At 38.7% G+C, this 15,157-nt stretch overlaps 1 protein-coding gene and 1 non-coding gene across 3 annotated transcripts in view; one reads left to right on the forward strand and one right to left on the reverse strand.

Moving 5' to 3' along the window:
• The window catches only part of EPS8 (epidermal growth factor receptor pathway substrate 8), a 212,605-nt gene that overhangs the window by 168,115 nt on the left and 29,333 nt on the right, over positions 1 to 15,157 (forward strand). For both annotated transcript variants that reach the window (XR_008199334.1, XM_052639440.1), the window contains exons 14-16: positions 4,491 to 4,639; positions 8,079 to 8,262; positions 13,342 to 13,475. Coding sequence is in view for 1 of the 2 variants with exons in the window: in XM_052639440.1 (XP_052495400.1) it covers positions 4,491 to 4,639; positions 8,079 to 8,262; positions 13,342 to 13,475 (467 nt within the window). In the remaining variant the exon portion in view is untranslated. The remainder of the gene's footprint in view (positions 1 to 4,490; positions 4,640 to 8,078; positions 8,263 to 13,341; positions 13,476 to 15,157) is intronic.
• TRNAG-GCC (transfer RNA glycine (anticodon GCC)) lies at positions 6,489 to 6,561 on the reverse strand. The gene has a single exon. It is a non-coding gene; the product is annotated as a tRNA-Gly (tRNA).

The following is a 15,157-nucleotide window of genomic DNA, read 5'->3' on the forward strand; positions in this document are numbered from 1 at the left end:
AGACAATACTTTGCTGACTAAGGTCCATATAGTCAAGGCTCTGGTTTTTTCAGTAGTCATGTATGGATGTGAGAGTTGGATCCTGAAGAAGGCTGAGTGCCGAAGAATTGATGCTTTTGAACTGTATTGTTGGAGAAGACTCTTGAGAGTCCCTTGGACTGCAAGGAGATCCAACCAGTCCATTCTGAAGGAGATCAGCCCTGGGATTTCTTTGGAGGGAATGATGCTAAAGCTACAACTCCAGTACTTTGGCCACCTCATGAAAAGAGTTGACTCATTGGAAAAGACTTTGATGTTGGGAGGGATTGGGAGCAGGAGGACAAGGGGATGACCGAGGATGAGATGGCTAGATGGCATCAGTGACTCGATGCACATGAATCTGAGTGAACTCTGGGAGTTGGTGATGGACAGGGAGGCCTGGCGTGCTGCGATTCATGGAGTCGCAGAGAGTCGGACACGACTGAGCGACTGAACTGAACTGAAGGAATATTCTTTAGATAATGTCAAAAGTGAGGTATGTCCAGATGGAGAAATTTGAATTGGTAGTTGAATGTATGAATCTGGGATTCAATGGAGAAATCAGGCTAGCGTTATAACTGTGAAGATCCTCTGCATACAAGGCCATGAAATTGGATGGTGCCACCAAGAAAATGGTGATAAATAAAAAAGAAGAAGGGGTGATGGAGCCTTAGGTAGTTTCAGTGATAAGAGAGTGAGAAGAATCAGCAAAAAAAGTAAGAATAAGCAGGAAATCAGGAGAAGAAAAACAGGAGTATCATAGTAGGTATTCTAGAAGCCAAATGAAGAAAATGTTTGCAAGAGGAAGAATTGAGATACTCAGGCTAGGCATTTCTAATGTGGAAGCTAACTTATCTCTGTGTCCTAATAACAGCCATACAATGGCAAAGAAAAATAACTTTAAGAAGGTGACTGAGCTTAAACAGTTACTGGCATTATCCAAATGGTGCGGACTTACTCACATGGCCATGCCTAATACCAGAAGCATGGCATCTCCATTGGAGCAGCTATGAGTCCATCTAAAATGTAGGGACTTCTCTTTTTAGAAGGAAGGGGAGAATGGATACTAGGGGATAGTTAGCAGTCTTTGAAGGCCCATACATGCCAGGTATAGTAATGTGTTCATAACACAGGTTTTCCTGCAGAAAACTCCCCTTCCTGTATTTTTGTAAAAAGCATATTTTTATATAAGGTGTAATTTTTGAAGCTAATAAAATGGTACATTGGGAACAGTCACTTTATGAAGAAGCTGGATATTTCCATGATTTTATCCAGCAAAAGGGTATACCACTTGTGTCATAGGCCGGGATCCAAGATACACATTTTCATCTTCTAGATTTTCCATACCCAGGTATAGTCTTTTCTTATACGTTTAATGAAATAGGTACAGTAATATACTTTCCTTCCCATTTTCTCTTTCTTATATTTACAAACTGTGTAATAGTGGGTTTTCCAAGCTAACGTGTACCACTGTCTTGTCTTCCTGGACAGCTAAGAAATTTAGCTGAAATAATTGAGGGCACGCACAAAAGCACTGGGATTTAAGAAAAGCATGGCAACAGAAAGCAGGTGGAACAGTTGTTAACTTTTCGTACAGACAGATCCCAAAAGAGACTGGGCTACAAATCACTCTTTCCTAAGATACAGTATAAGACCACACATTTGGTGTCATTCCTCTTTTTGTGGGGAGGGCAAGTGAGGGAGCGAGAAGACAGAATCTCTTTCTTTTAAATACCTCTAGAAGGACGGTTTTCTGTTTGATGGAGTGGTTTTGAATGGTTCATCCTATAAAAAGAGCAAATGATTGCTTTTTAGAATGACACTAGCAATAATGATAATTGTTAGTGGTATGTGACTGCTCTGTGTGTTATTTCTGTAATCTTTTTTTTAAGGGTAAGAATGGTAACTATGAAGCAGATAAATTTCACTAATTTGATTTAGAGCATATGAAGACCATGGCCACTGAGTTCTTCATTCTTTATAAAAAATGGAGCAAATTCAAGCATTTCTCATAGGTTTTGCTTGAATATCAGAAAAAATAAGAAAAAGAATCCAGGTAACAAAAAGGAATACACCTCATTTTTCTTTCTCCAAGGGTAACTAGACAAGACCTGAAGTAGAATCTGAAATGAATACTGTTTTACAAACATAGGAAATTAAGCAACCTCATCAACATGAATTTCAGAACTATCTTGCGATAAGCAAGATGAAAGATGAAAGTTCAAGGCTACATCAATAATTTATGAATGTGTCCCTATGTTGTTGCTATAAATAGAGCATCTGATTTCTACTTGCCTAGTTATTGTTGAATAATTCTTGCTTTTTAAGCACTTTAAAAAATTGGATCAAGGCTCTCCATATGCAAAGAAACTGATTCTAGCTCATTAACAAAATTTGTATTCTTTTTTCTTCAACACATTTAAAACTATCTTAGTTTGAGTGTTAGGAAGTATTGTTTAGAAAGCAATTTTGCCACCTCCTTTCATTCTGTTCACAGTCTTTCACAGATCATAAGTAGGTATCTAGACATTACACAGAACAGAACTATAAAATAATGGGACTGGTTTCCCTAACATACGAAAATTAGTTCTTTGTAATCAGGCTATGCATCTGAAAACACTGATTTATTTTATATTTTCATTTCTCAAAAATGACTCCTTATTAATGGTCTCCCAAACATAACACTTCAGTTGCTTCATTCAGGGTACTGCCTACTGAGTCACATATTTAGTCACATTTTATTTAGACAAGAGAAGTGGATAGGTACATTTATTCAGTGCCTGCTACCAGCCAGACAAAATTCTGTGGTTTTAAACCTTGTGAGTTACCATGTGTACAATAGATAGCTAGTAGGGAACTTGCTGTATGGCGCAGGGAGCTCAGCCCAGTGCTCTCTGGTGACCTAGAGGGGTGGGATGGGGTTTGGGTGGGAGTGAGGCTAGAAGAGAGGGGATATATGTATACATGTTCACTTTGTTGTATAGCAGAAGATATCATAACACTGTAAAGCAGTTATCTCCGATTTAAACAAAGACATTTGATTAAACCGTAAGACTTCATGGGTACCTCCCTGTGTCCTCAGCATTTCCATACAAGCATACCCACAGCACAAACATGTGCCCACATGCCTACTTACATTCTCAAGAGGGGACTTTGGCCCATGCCTTTATTTACTTTCTTTTGGTCCCTTTCCTATTCCTACTGCTAAACCAAAGATTTTAGTGTTTCTTTACTTACTTACTTTCCCTCTTAGTCATTGTTGTCTATTTATTAGAGGTTCTAGGGCTTGGAAGTTTAAAAATCCCTGTGCCAGGCTGTCACGGTAGGTTTTGTTCTCAAATAAGAGTCTGCCTACCTCCCTTATCCTTCATCTTTTCTTTCATGTATTCTCATTCATTCCCCTAACCGTGTGTCTTCTGTAGTTCAAAGTCAGATAAACTTTGGTCCATGTTCTCAAGGGAGGAGAACTGAAAAAAAAAAGTCCATGTTACAGTGAAATGTGTGACTGATATGCATGCTTGCGGACCCCAGGGTGCATCAGAGTTACACTGTAGGGTTAGGAAGGGCTTCTCAGAGGAGGTGGGACCCAAGCAGAGTTCTAAAATGATGAGGAAGCGGCTTCTGGAGGTGCTGGGAACCAGTATGTGCAGAGACACAGACATAAAACAGCGTGGCAGGCTCAGCACACCAGGATGACTGGAGAGAAACTGACTTTTGGTCTGGCGCCATTAGAAAAAAGATCCCTTTATTCTTGTGCCATATCTCCGGGAAGGTGAGATTTTTATAAAAGGGCTCTGGTTTCTGCTCTAGGAGATTACCATTCTTTAGCCAGGAAACAGCCCCTTAGAAGTAACACTGGAGCAGATTTCAGACATCTACTTATCATCATTTTGCTTATCAGAGAGTTGCACCTGTTTATTTGCATTTGCTAATCATGAAGTTATCTATTTTATATCAGGGCATTTCCTTGAATTAAATTCTGGGAAGCAATACCATAGATTCAGAGGACCATTTCTCCTCTTTCTCTCACCTTTCCCTCTGGATGCCTTTATTTTTCTATGTCTTTATAGGCACAGTCATAGACTGTTAACTCAAGCCTTGTTTCTCCCTAGCGTATTCATTTCGAGAACTGTATTTCTCAAGTTTGGCATAATAGATTTTCCAGTAAAGATATATATATATATACAATAGTTAAACCATCTGACTAAGAATTCTCAGGGTAACCATGAATATTTTCCAGGGAATGTACAGTCATGTGAAGCCAGTAGACAGATACTGTGAAAATTGTTAAACTATTAACTTTTCATTTTAAATTATTAGTCGCCATTGGGCTGGGCAGATTGATCTGGATCAAGATTTAATTGGAATGTATAAAGACCACTTGTTTTTTTCATGTTTTTTTTTAATCTACACATTTTGAAAATGTTCATATAATCATCATCTTGCTAAAAAGTGATTTGTTGCCACTTTAGGTGGTGCAGGCAACAGGAGGTCCTGAGCTGGCTGGTTCAGTGCTCAGCCCCCTACTGACGAAGGACACCATCGATTTCTTAAATTACACGGTCAGTGCCGATGAGAGGCAGCTGTGGATGTCACTGGGAGACTCTTGGATGAAAACCAGGTAAACATACATGCGTGTTTAGCATCGAATACCTACAGTACCTTTTTTCTAAAGCACAGCACATTTACTAGGGCTTTCCTGGTGGCTCAGATGGTAAAGAATCAACCTGCCATGTGGGAGACCTGGGTTCGATCCCTGGGTTAGGAAGATGCCCTGGAGAAGCGAATGGCTACGCACTCCAGTGTTCTGGCCTGGAGAATTCCATGGACAGAGGAGCTCGGTGGGCTACAGTCCATGGGGTCACAAAGAGTCAGACAGGACTGAGTGACTAAGGACAGCACACCTATAATAACTTTTAAGTGTTGTTTGTTTAGTACACAAATCTAGTGAGATATTTCATTAAAACCTTCTATGTTTGAAGGAGTAGATGCTGTAGATGAGAAGGCCTAAATTCTTAAAAAGCTGGAGAAGATAGACGTGTAAGGCATGATGAGTCCCAGGAGAAACTCATTAAAACTGTCACTTGGCAAGATGGAGCTGTCAGGAAGATGGTTTGGAGAGGAAAGCAGTTAACTTTCAAAGAAGCCATGTGTTGGTCATGTTCAGTCACGTTCGACTCTTCATGACCCCGTGGACTCTGTAGTCTACCAGGCTCCTCTGTCCATGCCATTCTCCAGAAAAGAATGCTAGAGTGGATGGTCATTCCTTTCTCCAGGGGAACTTCCAAAGAAGGGCTGGCATTTAAAATCATCAGATGATAACCCCAGTAGGTGCATGTGTATAATCATATGTATACATATAGTGTTTGTTAGGCACCCTACCATGCACTGTACATAGGTCCCTGTATTATGCCTGTTGTACAGGTGAGGGAACTAAGGCAAAGAGAGATTAAGGAATTTTTCCAAAGCCGTACGACTCATAAATGACAGAGCTAGGCTGCAAACCTGAGCAGTCTGGCCCTGGAGTAGATGTTCATAGTTATTTTGCTTGGGTGCCTTTCAACAGGCTTAGTAGGATTTCCACAAACATGTAGCAGGGAAAGGGCCTGTCCAGTTGAGAGAGTGGCATGAGTGAAGGCATGAAGCAAGCAGTCAAGAGAATGCAATATGAATGTGGAATTAGCTGGAGTATAGACTTTGAGTTGTAGAGGATTGTGGAGAACGGAGTGGAAGAATGGTGGCGAACGAGGTGTACAGAGATAAGCAAGGCTGCGCTCTGAAGGCTCCCAGTGCAATGCTGAGGAGAACCAGTAGCTTTGTGAGTAGGAGTGTGACACACACACACAGCCACACCTTTAAAACGGCAGTCTGGTCATTAATGCTAGTAATGACGTGGACAAAATTCACCCAAGGCATGAGGACCCTTGGGACAATAATGCAATTGTAGAGGCTCCTTATTAGTCAGCACTCCCTGAGATAAGAACTGTGGTGGTGGACACGGAAAAGAAGAGGGAATGATTTTACAATTATGTTTTGTCAGTAAGGTGACTGTGGAAAAGTAATCATTAACAATAGCAGGATTCGAGTTTGCTGGGCCAAGCAAGTTTTATAAATATTTCTCATTTCATTATATGTGATTAAATACTGTCTTCTCTCCTCATTTATTCCAATCTTTGTATTAATCTCACTGCGTGGAGTAAATCATTCATATGATCACTTGGCAGTTTGTCTTCCTAAGGCTTTTAAGCTAGCCTAAAAGTAATTGACCAATTCATATCTTTTTCTCCTTTTTTCTATTGAAATATATATAAACCATTCCCACTTATATTTTGGACTTTGGCAACTGCCTGTGTTGGAATGTGCTTTACACGTGGAGTGGTTTACCAAGCAGAAGATTCTTTTTTTTTTTTTTTTAATTTTAATTATTTATTTGGCTGCGCCGGGTCTTAGTTGCAGCATGTGGGATCTAGTTCCCTGACCAGGGATCGAACCTGTGCCCTCTCCATTGGCAGCACAGAGTCTTAGCCACTGGACCACCAAGGAAGTCCCAAGCAGAAGATTCTTAAAGAGCATTGCTGTTGCTGCTTTTATATTGAAAATATTATCTAAATTTATTTATGCATATTAATTTATTAATACAGAATGTATTGTATATCTCATACTATGTAAAAACTGGTTAAATAGGTTTCTTAAATCTATTAGATTTATGTAGATTATGATTTTATGGTAAGCATAGGTAGAGATCTTTTTGCTTTTTTCTGTAAACTTTATTCAATTTATCAGATCTCATAGTATTAAAATAGTCTAGGCTTTTTAGTTTCTTTGTCTTGGGTCCTACCTCAAAATGAGAAAATTAATGACTACTAGCAATGGCATCCCACTCCAGTACTCTTGCCTGGAAAATCCCATAGACGGAGGAACCTGGTAGGCTGCAGTCCATGGGATCGCTAAGAGTTGGACACGACTGAGCGACTTCAGTTTCACTTTCACTTTCATGCATTGGAGAAGGAAATGGCAACCCACTCCAGTGTCCTTACCTGGAGAATCCCAGGGACGGGGGAGCCTGGTGGGCTGCCATCTCTGGGGTCGCACAGAGTCGGACACGACTGAAGCGACTTAGCAGCAGTAGCAGCAGCGGGAAAACGACATCAAAAGGAACTCATATTGTTAGCTTTTGACATGAGAAAATGGTCATTTCCTATCCTGATTATTTAGAGTATTAGGAAATTAATATGCTGACTTTAAAACTCATAAAGATAAAAAAGAATCATAAAGGTACATAACAATCTGAATGATAGCTCACTTCATCATAGTAGAAATATAACCTGAAGAATTAAATTGTGTGAAACATAAACAACATATTTTAGCCGAATTTAATAATGTCTCTCCCATTTAGTTGTTTTTGTGGTTCTTACGTGATTAGGAGCTTGCAGGAGTAAGTCTCAGACTTATTAAGTAATGAATGGATCATGATTTTATTACAGATAGGCCTCACTTGATTTTACTGATGAAAATCTAGCTGATCCATTTAATATATAAAATCGGTAACCTGCTTCATTTTAGGAGACTTCATAACTTAAAAAGTCATGAGCCTTAAGAATGTTGTCTGCTGTTTCTCTTTTGAAAAATATATATCAGAAAGTATCATGGTGATGGGAGGGGAATGAAGAAGAAGATGAAGATCAGAAACTGCTTTAGATGCTTGGAGAACCTTATGCACTAAGTACTCATCACACTTCTAGCTTTGCATTCTTTCCTCAAATTGTCAAAAACCTATATCCATGTTAAAAGTTGAGTTGATGGAGCATTAAGGCAATGTAGTGGAAGCAGATCATGAAGTAGAACTCGGCCTTCCTTTCATGTATCACCTTTAAATATAAGCATAAACATGTAAGGTTCTCTGTTTGGATGGAAAGAGGGCAGGCTAGGTGTGAATTGTTTTTGTTGTTGTTTTTGTTTTTTTTGTGTGTGTGTGGCCAGCCTTACTGAAGGTCATTTTGAGCATAGAAGCATTTCTTAATTTCTTAAGATTGTTCACTTGTCTTAATGTCCTCCCGCAGAGCAGAGTGGCCAAAAGAACAGTTTATTCCACCGTACGTCCCTCGGTTCCGCAGTGGTTGGGAGCCCCCGATGCTGAACTTCATGGGATCATCAGTGGAGCCAGATCTCTATCAACTGAATGAGTCTGTGGCAAACGCAGCAGAACATCATCGCAAGCAAGAAACAAAGAGATTATCCACAGAGGTAGTCTTTCAGCATCATCTATTAAAAAAAAAAAAAATGTTTATTTTTGGCTGCACTGGGTCTTTAATGCTTTGTGCAGACTTTCTCTAGTGGTGGTGAGCGGGGGCTGCCCTTCAGTGCGTTATAGGGGCTTCTCATCACGGTGGCTTCTCCTGTTGTGGGGCACCGGCTTTAGCAGTTGAGGCGGGAGGGTTCAATAGTTGTGGCACAGGGGCTTAGTTGCCCTGTTGCATGTGGGATCTTCCCAGACCAAGCATCAAAGTGGTGTCCCCTGCACTGGCAAGCAGGCGGATTCTCGTCCACTGAGCCACCAGGGACATCCTTGGCATCATCCTTTGAGGGAGGTGCAGTGATCTGTGCATTCTCATGTAATTCTGATTGTGAGTTCTCACTTTATTGACCTGAAGATTGTTCTCGACTTAGTGACTAGATGTCCTGACGCTCTCAGTTACCTCTCACCTCGTTGTCATGGTGACAGTTGCTCTGTTTCCCTGTGAAGCCTGAACCCAGCCAGTATCACACCTCACAGCCTGCTGGCTCTCCTCCCTGCCCTTCATGCCAGGGCTCTTGAGCCCTGATGATCCCATCTTTTGGACTCTGTACTTTCTCTGCTTATCAGGAAATTGCCTCGCTGCTGCTGGGCTCATTTTTCCTATGTTCCTCTCCCATCATCAGACCCTCAAGACTGTCCCCTTGGACCCAGGACCTCTAAGCCTGTTCCAAGCTGCTCTTTCCTGAATGCCTCATTTCTTTCTTTCTTTTATTTTTTTGCCTCATACTAAGCTTTCCCAAGTCCTATCAGCCTGGCTAGAAGGCCAGAGCTTCTCCTGGACTCGAGTCCTAGGTCCAAATGATGACTTACACCACTATTACACCCTGAGGAGATCGTAAAATTTATTGCTTCTTTTATGATCTTTGGTAGGCTTTAGACTAATTTATGGGGAGAGCAGATCGAGGGATTCAAATTGGGTATGTTATCTCTTCACATTCCTTAAAAATGAGTTTTTCTGTGACAGAAAATTAAACACCATTTAAAGTGGAACCAAATCAAATAGCATGATTGGAACCCGAGGAGTTAGGCAAATGAGGTCTAGTTGGAAGGAGAAACACAAAATTCATGAGTAGATCCTCCTCAAAGTCCTGTTCATTTCCTTTATTGAATTCCTTAATTTTCTCAGATCCCTGTGGGTATTTACAGTGTGGCAACTTTGATATCAAGGAATGAAATAGCAAATCAAAGTAAATCTTCACTTTTAGGGAGAAGCATTTATATAAATTAAATTTCTTAAAATCAGTTCTTTGGACAATAGCCATAGTGTTATAAAAGAATGGTTAAATTCTGAAATTTTACAAATAAAGCAAATATACTACTCTGAAAATAATCTTTTCTACTCTGTTTTTTCTCTGGCTGCAGATAATGGTCGGGGTGAATTCTGTAACTGCCTTTCCCTCTAATTGCGTGATTAAAAAGATGACCTCACAGTTCTTGGCCCTGGTTAGCAGACATATGTCCCTAGCTGTATTTTATAGTTCAGACCTCATCACAGTGAATTTTCCCTCCTCATAAAGGGTAACTTTTCTGGAGGAAACAAAATGTAATCAATCATGAAATTATGATACACTTGCTGTTGCTATAGTTACAGCTGAGTATTTTCAAATCATGAAATTTCTTGCTTACAATCCTCAGATCTTAAAGAAGGAAATTTATCCATGTAATAATGTATGCCTCAGAAATTCACTTTTGTGAGTTGTCTTTCAATTTGTGCATTTAAAGAGAGAGTAATATGTCCTGGCTTCCAGTGTAAAAGTTTGTCTACTCGCAGTGAATAAGTATCTTTACAAGAATTATTGAGAATTCTTCCTTGTAATGAGTTATCATTTTCCCACGGTAAACTGTTTTCCATTTTATGGCTTGAGCACTTATTCAGACATTTGAAAAAAAAAAAAGGAATTGAAAAGTACCTGCTAGCAGTTCTTGGGGATTTTATGCCTTAAGATTTTTTTGGAAAAGAGGCTGAAGTAATGGTGATTTAACAATGCAGAAAATGCAATCATCCCCAGAAGAGAGATTTTATCATACTTTAGTGCAACTATAGTAGATGCATTCAGGACAAGACTTGGGTGATTCAGGATCTGGTGATTTTGTTTTGAATTGAAAGGCATAGGTGATGAGGAGTGGCAAATATGGGTGACGATACTCTCTTTCCTCAAAACCACCCGCCGCCTAAACTACGTTGTATAGTCATCACAGTTAGTCAGTTGTCATCATTTCTTTCCTCCCTGCTAATATTCCCAGTTATTCTCAAAACCAGTGATTTCATACCATCTGACCACACTGTCATGTTCAGAGCCAGGCAGAAGGTGTGGGTGGTTCTTGTTTCTTCAACTCTTCCCTTCACAATAGCGTTTAATAAAGATGGCCTGATCATCTAGTGCCTGTGCTCGCTCCTACGGATGTGATGCACAATTAAATTAAGCCATTTGTTCTTTATTTTTTACTTAGAGTTTCATAGAAGTGTAATTGACAAATAAAAATATAAGCTTTTTAAAGTCTACTTCATTGTGATTCGATGTAGGTATACATTGTGAAAGGATTCCCTGCCCTCCATCTAGTTAGTTAACACACCCATCACCTCACATATTTATCTGTTGTTGAGAACATTTATGTTCTACTCTCTTAGCAAGTTTTAATTATATAATGTTATGCACTGTAGTCCCCACATTTTACATTAGATCCTCAGACCTTATTTATTTATGGCTGAAAGTCTGTACCCTTTTACCAGCCTCTCCCTATTTCTCCCACCCCCGCAAGCCTGGCAACCACTTTTTTACTCTCTGTTTCTATGAACTTGATTTTTTTCTTTTTTACACACCACATATATCAAGTGGTGTTTGTCTTTCTCTGCCTGGCTTATTTCATTTAGCATAATGCCTTCAAGGTTTATCCATGTTGTCACAATGGCAGGATTCTCTTCCTTTACATGACCAAATAATAGTCCATTGTATATTCACACATACTGCATCGTCCTTATCCACTCATCTGTAGTGGACTCATAGGTTCTTTCCATATCTTGGTTATCATGCATAATGCTGCAGTGAATTTTGAGGTTCAGAATTCTCTTTGAATATCTATTTTCATCTTCTTCAAGATTATACTCAGTAGTGGGACTGCTGAACCATATGAAAGTTCTATTTTAGTTTTTTGAGGAACTTTCATAACTGTTTTCCATACTGGCTGAACCAATTTTCATTCCCACTAACAGTGCGAAAGGGCTCCCTTTTCTCCACATCCTTACCAATGCTTGTTATCCTTTATTTTTTTGACAATAGCTGTTATCAGGTGTGACATGACATCTCAGTCATGGTTTTGATATCCTTTTTCAGGATGATCAGTGATGTTGAACACCTTTACATAATATACCTATTGACCATTTGTATGTCTTTGGAGAAATGTTTATCCAATTCCTCTGCCCATTTCCTAATTGGATTGTTTGCTTTTTGCTATTGAGTTAAGTTCTTTATATATTTTGGATACATGATCAGATACATGATTTGCCCCATCTCACAGACTGCCTTTTCACTCTGTTGATGGTTTAAGCTAAGGTATTCAAATGGTAAAAATTATTTATCTGTATTTGTATGTTAAGTGCAGCATCCTGATAAATATTCCACAGGAGTTACATGAAATGGGCATTTTGACATCAGCAGCAGTCCATTGGAGACATCTTCACCTCCTCTGTCTGCGGATGAACTTAGCCCTATGCCTGCCAACTTAGTCTCTAGAATTAACTATAGTAAACATGCATTCAAAACTTTTCTGAAACATTCCCAGTTTCAAATATTTTGTCCCAGTGAATCCATAAGCATTGAAATAGCCAAGGAATTCTAATGCTTTAGGGTCTGTTGTACAGTTACCACGTGCATGCATGTGTGCTAAGTCACTTCAGTTGTGTCTGTCTCTTTGTGACCCTATGGACTGTTGTAGCCCGCAAGGTGGGCAGGCAGGTTCTTTACCACTGATGCCACTTGGGACTAGCTGTCACAATTCATTGTATATAAGGAAACAATACAAGAATCCTTAGATGAGCTTTCTTGTTTGCTTTTTTTTTTTTTTTTTTGGCCATATCTTTAAAGCTATGCTGCTTAATGGGACCCATAGATAATGGTTCTCCCTTTTAGTAGCCCAGTAGGCTCACGTCTGTTAACTGTGTTAATTGTGTTAACTGCAAAAAGAAATGACTTCAGCATTTTCTTATCCTGTACTATTGGCTGTCAAGATCAATGTTTTTCTGTGTTTCTGTTAACAGTAAATCTGATAATAGTGCTGCCATTTTTAAGAAAAACATAGTGTCCATGTACATTTAAAATTAAGAATAAAGAGAGAGTAGTATAATTTTAATGTGTAGAGTTCAGATGATTTTCTTGCAGTAGTATTTCCTTTGGTAGGGTGTTAAAGGTTTGTTTCTTAAACATACAAAGCAAAGATTAAGAGTTTTATTATTGTTGTTTTCCAACCAGTTTTTTTTTTTTTTTATACAAGCTGTTAAAGTCTGCCTAATACCAAAATCACCTATTATTGAAATTTCAGAGAAAAGAAGGCTTCCCAGGTGGCTCAGTGGTAAAGTATCCACCTGCCAATGCAAGCGATACAAGAGATGTGGGTTTGATCCCTGGGTGGGGAAGATCCCCTGGAATAGGAAATGGCAACCAACTCCAGTATTCTTGCCTGGAAAATTCCATGGGCAGAGGAGCCTGGGAGGCTACAGTCCATGAGGTCACAAAGAGTCAGACACGACTGAGCCACTCACACAGAGGAAAGAATTTCTTGTTTTTTTATACCTGATTATTTCTGGAATTAAGATTTAGTCTTTGCACTGATTACCTTTTTTTTATCATAAGTAGGCCTTTGCCAAAAATGTATCGCCCTTCCATTTCATATACATTAACATGTAATAATAGTCAATCACTTGAAAATGAAGTTGATCACAGTGTAGTAGATGGTTGGTTCTTGCTAACTGATGCCACTGCTCATGCAAACAGTTGTGGTGATTTTTTAACCTTCCCTGCTTTGTCTTTCAGCACTCCAGTGCATCAGAGTATCCTTCAGCTGATGGGTACACGGCATTCAATAACATTTATGGAAGAGGGCCCCATTCGGACCAAGGGGAGGCTGCTGTTGCTTTTAAGCCAACTCCTCTTCGCCATGTAGATAGGTAACTTTTCATTGGCCTGATTTGGGGAGCTGTAGATGATTATCTCTGGCTTAACACAGATAGAGGTGCCAGTGTCTGCATTGTTCACTACTTCTTTAAACTTCTCATCTAGTAATTATCTGTTAAAGTTTCAGCTGCTCCTTTGTAGCACTGGCTTTGGTGAGCAAGGTTTCCAATCTATAATTCTAACAACACAAATGCCATTGGATGACTTTCCATGTTTTAAAAGATGCTTCTGACAGAATCTGTGAATTAAGAGTTGTTTTGAAACTCTCTAGTGTGTACCAGATGGTCTCTAAGGATCTTTCCAGCTCTGTAACTTTTAAAGGAAATAATTTCTATCTTTGTCTCTCCCAGCAAAAACAAACAAATCCTCCTTTAGATAGGTTTAAAGTATTTAAACTAAATATAAACTGAATATTTAAATAGAATCAATGCCTTATTTACCATTTTACCATTTCATTCTGTATTTGATTTTTACTTTTCAGTTTCATACTTCATTTATTTTCCCATGTTTACTCTCTCAAAAAATTCAGTGTAGGCAAAAATGGAGAATTAAGATGAGAAAGAAACAAATTGCATTGAAATAGGTTCACTTTTTCCATCTTATTTCCAATGTAAACTGTATGTGAGGCTTACATGGAGACAACCCATGTACATAAGAGAAAGGAAAAGGTGAAACAGTGATAACAAAGGTGTAGGAGAATGATCATTCAGATGAAGTGGGGTAGAGAGCTGGCCCCAGTACTTTCCTATCTCAAAGCATCTCTTACTATGAGTGTTGGACACCCTTAATTTCAGTATATATTTTTCCTTACTAGAATCTAGACAAGGTGGGGTTAAAATTTTCTTTTTGCCAGGAGTGATAACAGAGGTAATACTTGAGTAAAATGATATGAAAATTATACAGTTATTATTCTAAGGGCACTAGTAACATATTAAATTGAGTACAAAGAAAAGTCAGCAATGAGTAATACATTTTGAAAATGTCAACTTATGAAAGAAGTTTTAATTATAGATTCAATTTTTAGTAGATACAGGTGAAAATCAGTTTTGAAGTTTAAAAATTATTTCATTGAAATTCTTCTTGAGTAACTTGTTCCTCATCCTAATATTATCCTTTTCCTTTTTTTTTCTGTCTTAGCTGTGATGATTCTAGAAATTATTTCAGATTAGTGAAGGAAATTCCATTAGTGAAGGGATATTTAAGCATAGAGACCTTAAAACTGTCAATATTTAGCCAGAGAAAGAATTTTTTAAAGGAGTAAATTGAATATCTCAGTTATCTTCAGGGGTCCAGTCTCTCTCAGCTGGGTTTATTATTAACAGAAGCTGAATAGTTAATAGACACCTGGATCGTTGATGTTGCTAAGAAAATTTGTCATCATTCTTACAAAAACTGAAAGTTTTCTGGTCTGAAATATAATACAGAGATTTGGAGTTTGTTTTTTATAATTATTAAACTCTTACTATATGCCAGAAATGCAGTAAATACCACATGAAGTATATTCACTCTTCATTGAAATTATAGTGCCATTTAGGGAAAGCACTTTTTGAATTCAGAGCCCACACCTTTGAGGGATTATAGTTTGCTGCTATTCAAAAGCAATTTGTGGCTTTTTTTAGAAGTCTCATATCATTACCTTCTCTGTGTCTGCTCTATATCAGGGGTGTATCTCTAT

Source organism: Budorcas taxicolor, chromosome 5 (genome assembly GCF_023091745.1).
Source record: "Budorcas taxicolor isolate Tak-1 chromosome 5, Takin1.1, whole genome shotgun sequence".
In the NCBI taxonomy this organism is placed as follows: Eukaryota; Metazoa; Chordata; class Mammalia; order Artiodactyla; family Bovidae; genus Budorcas; species Budorcas taxicolor.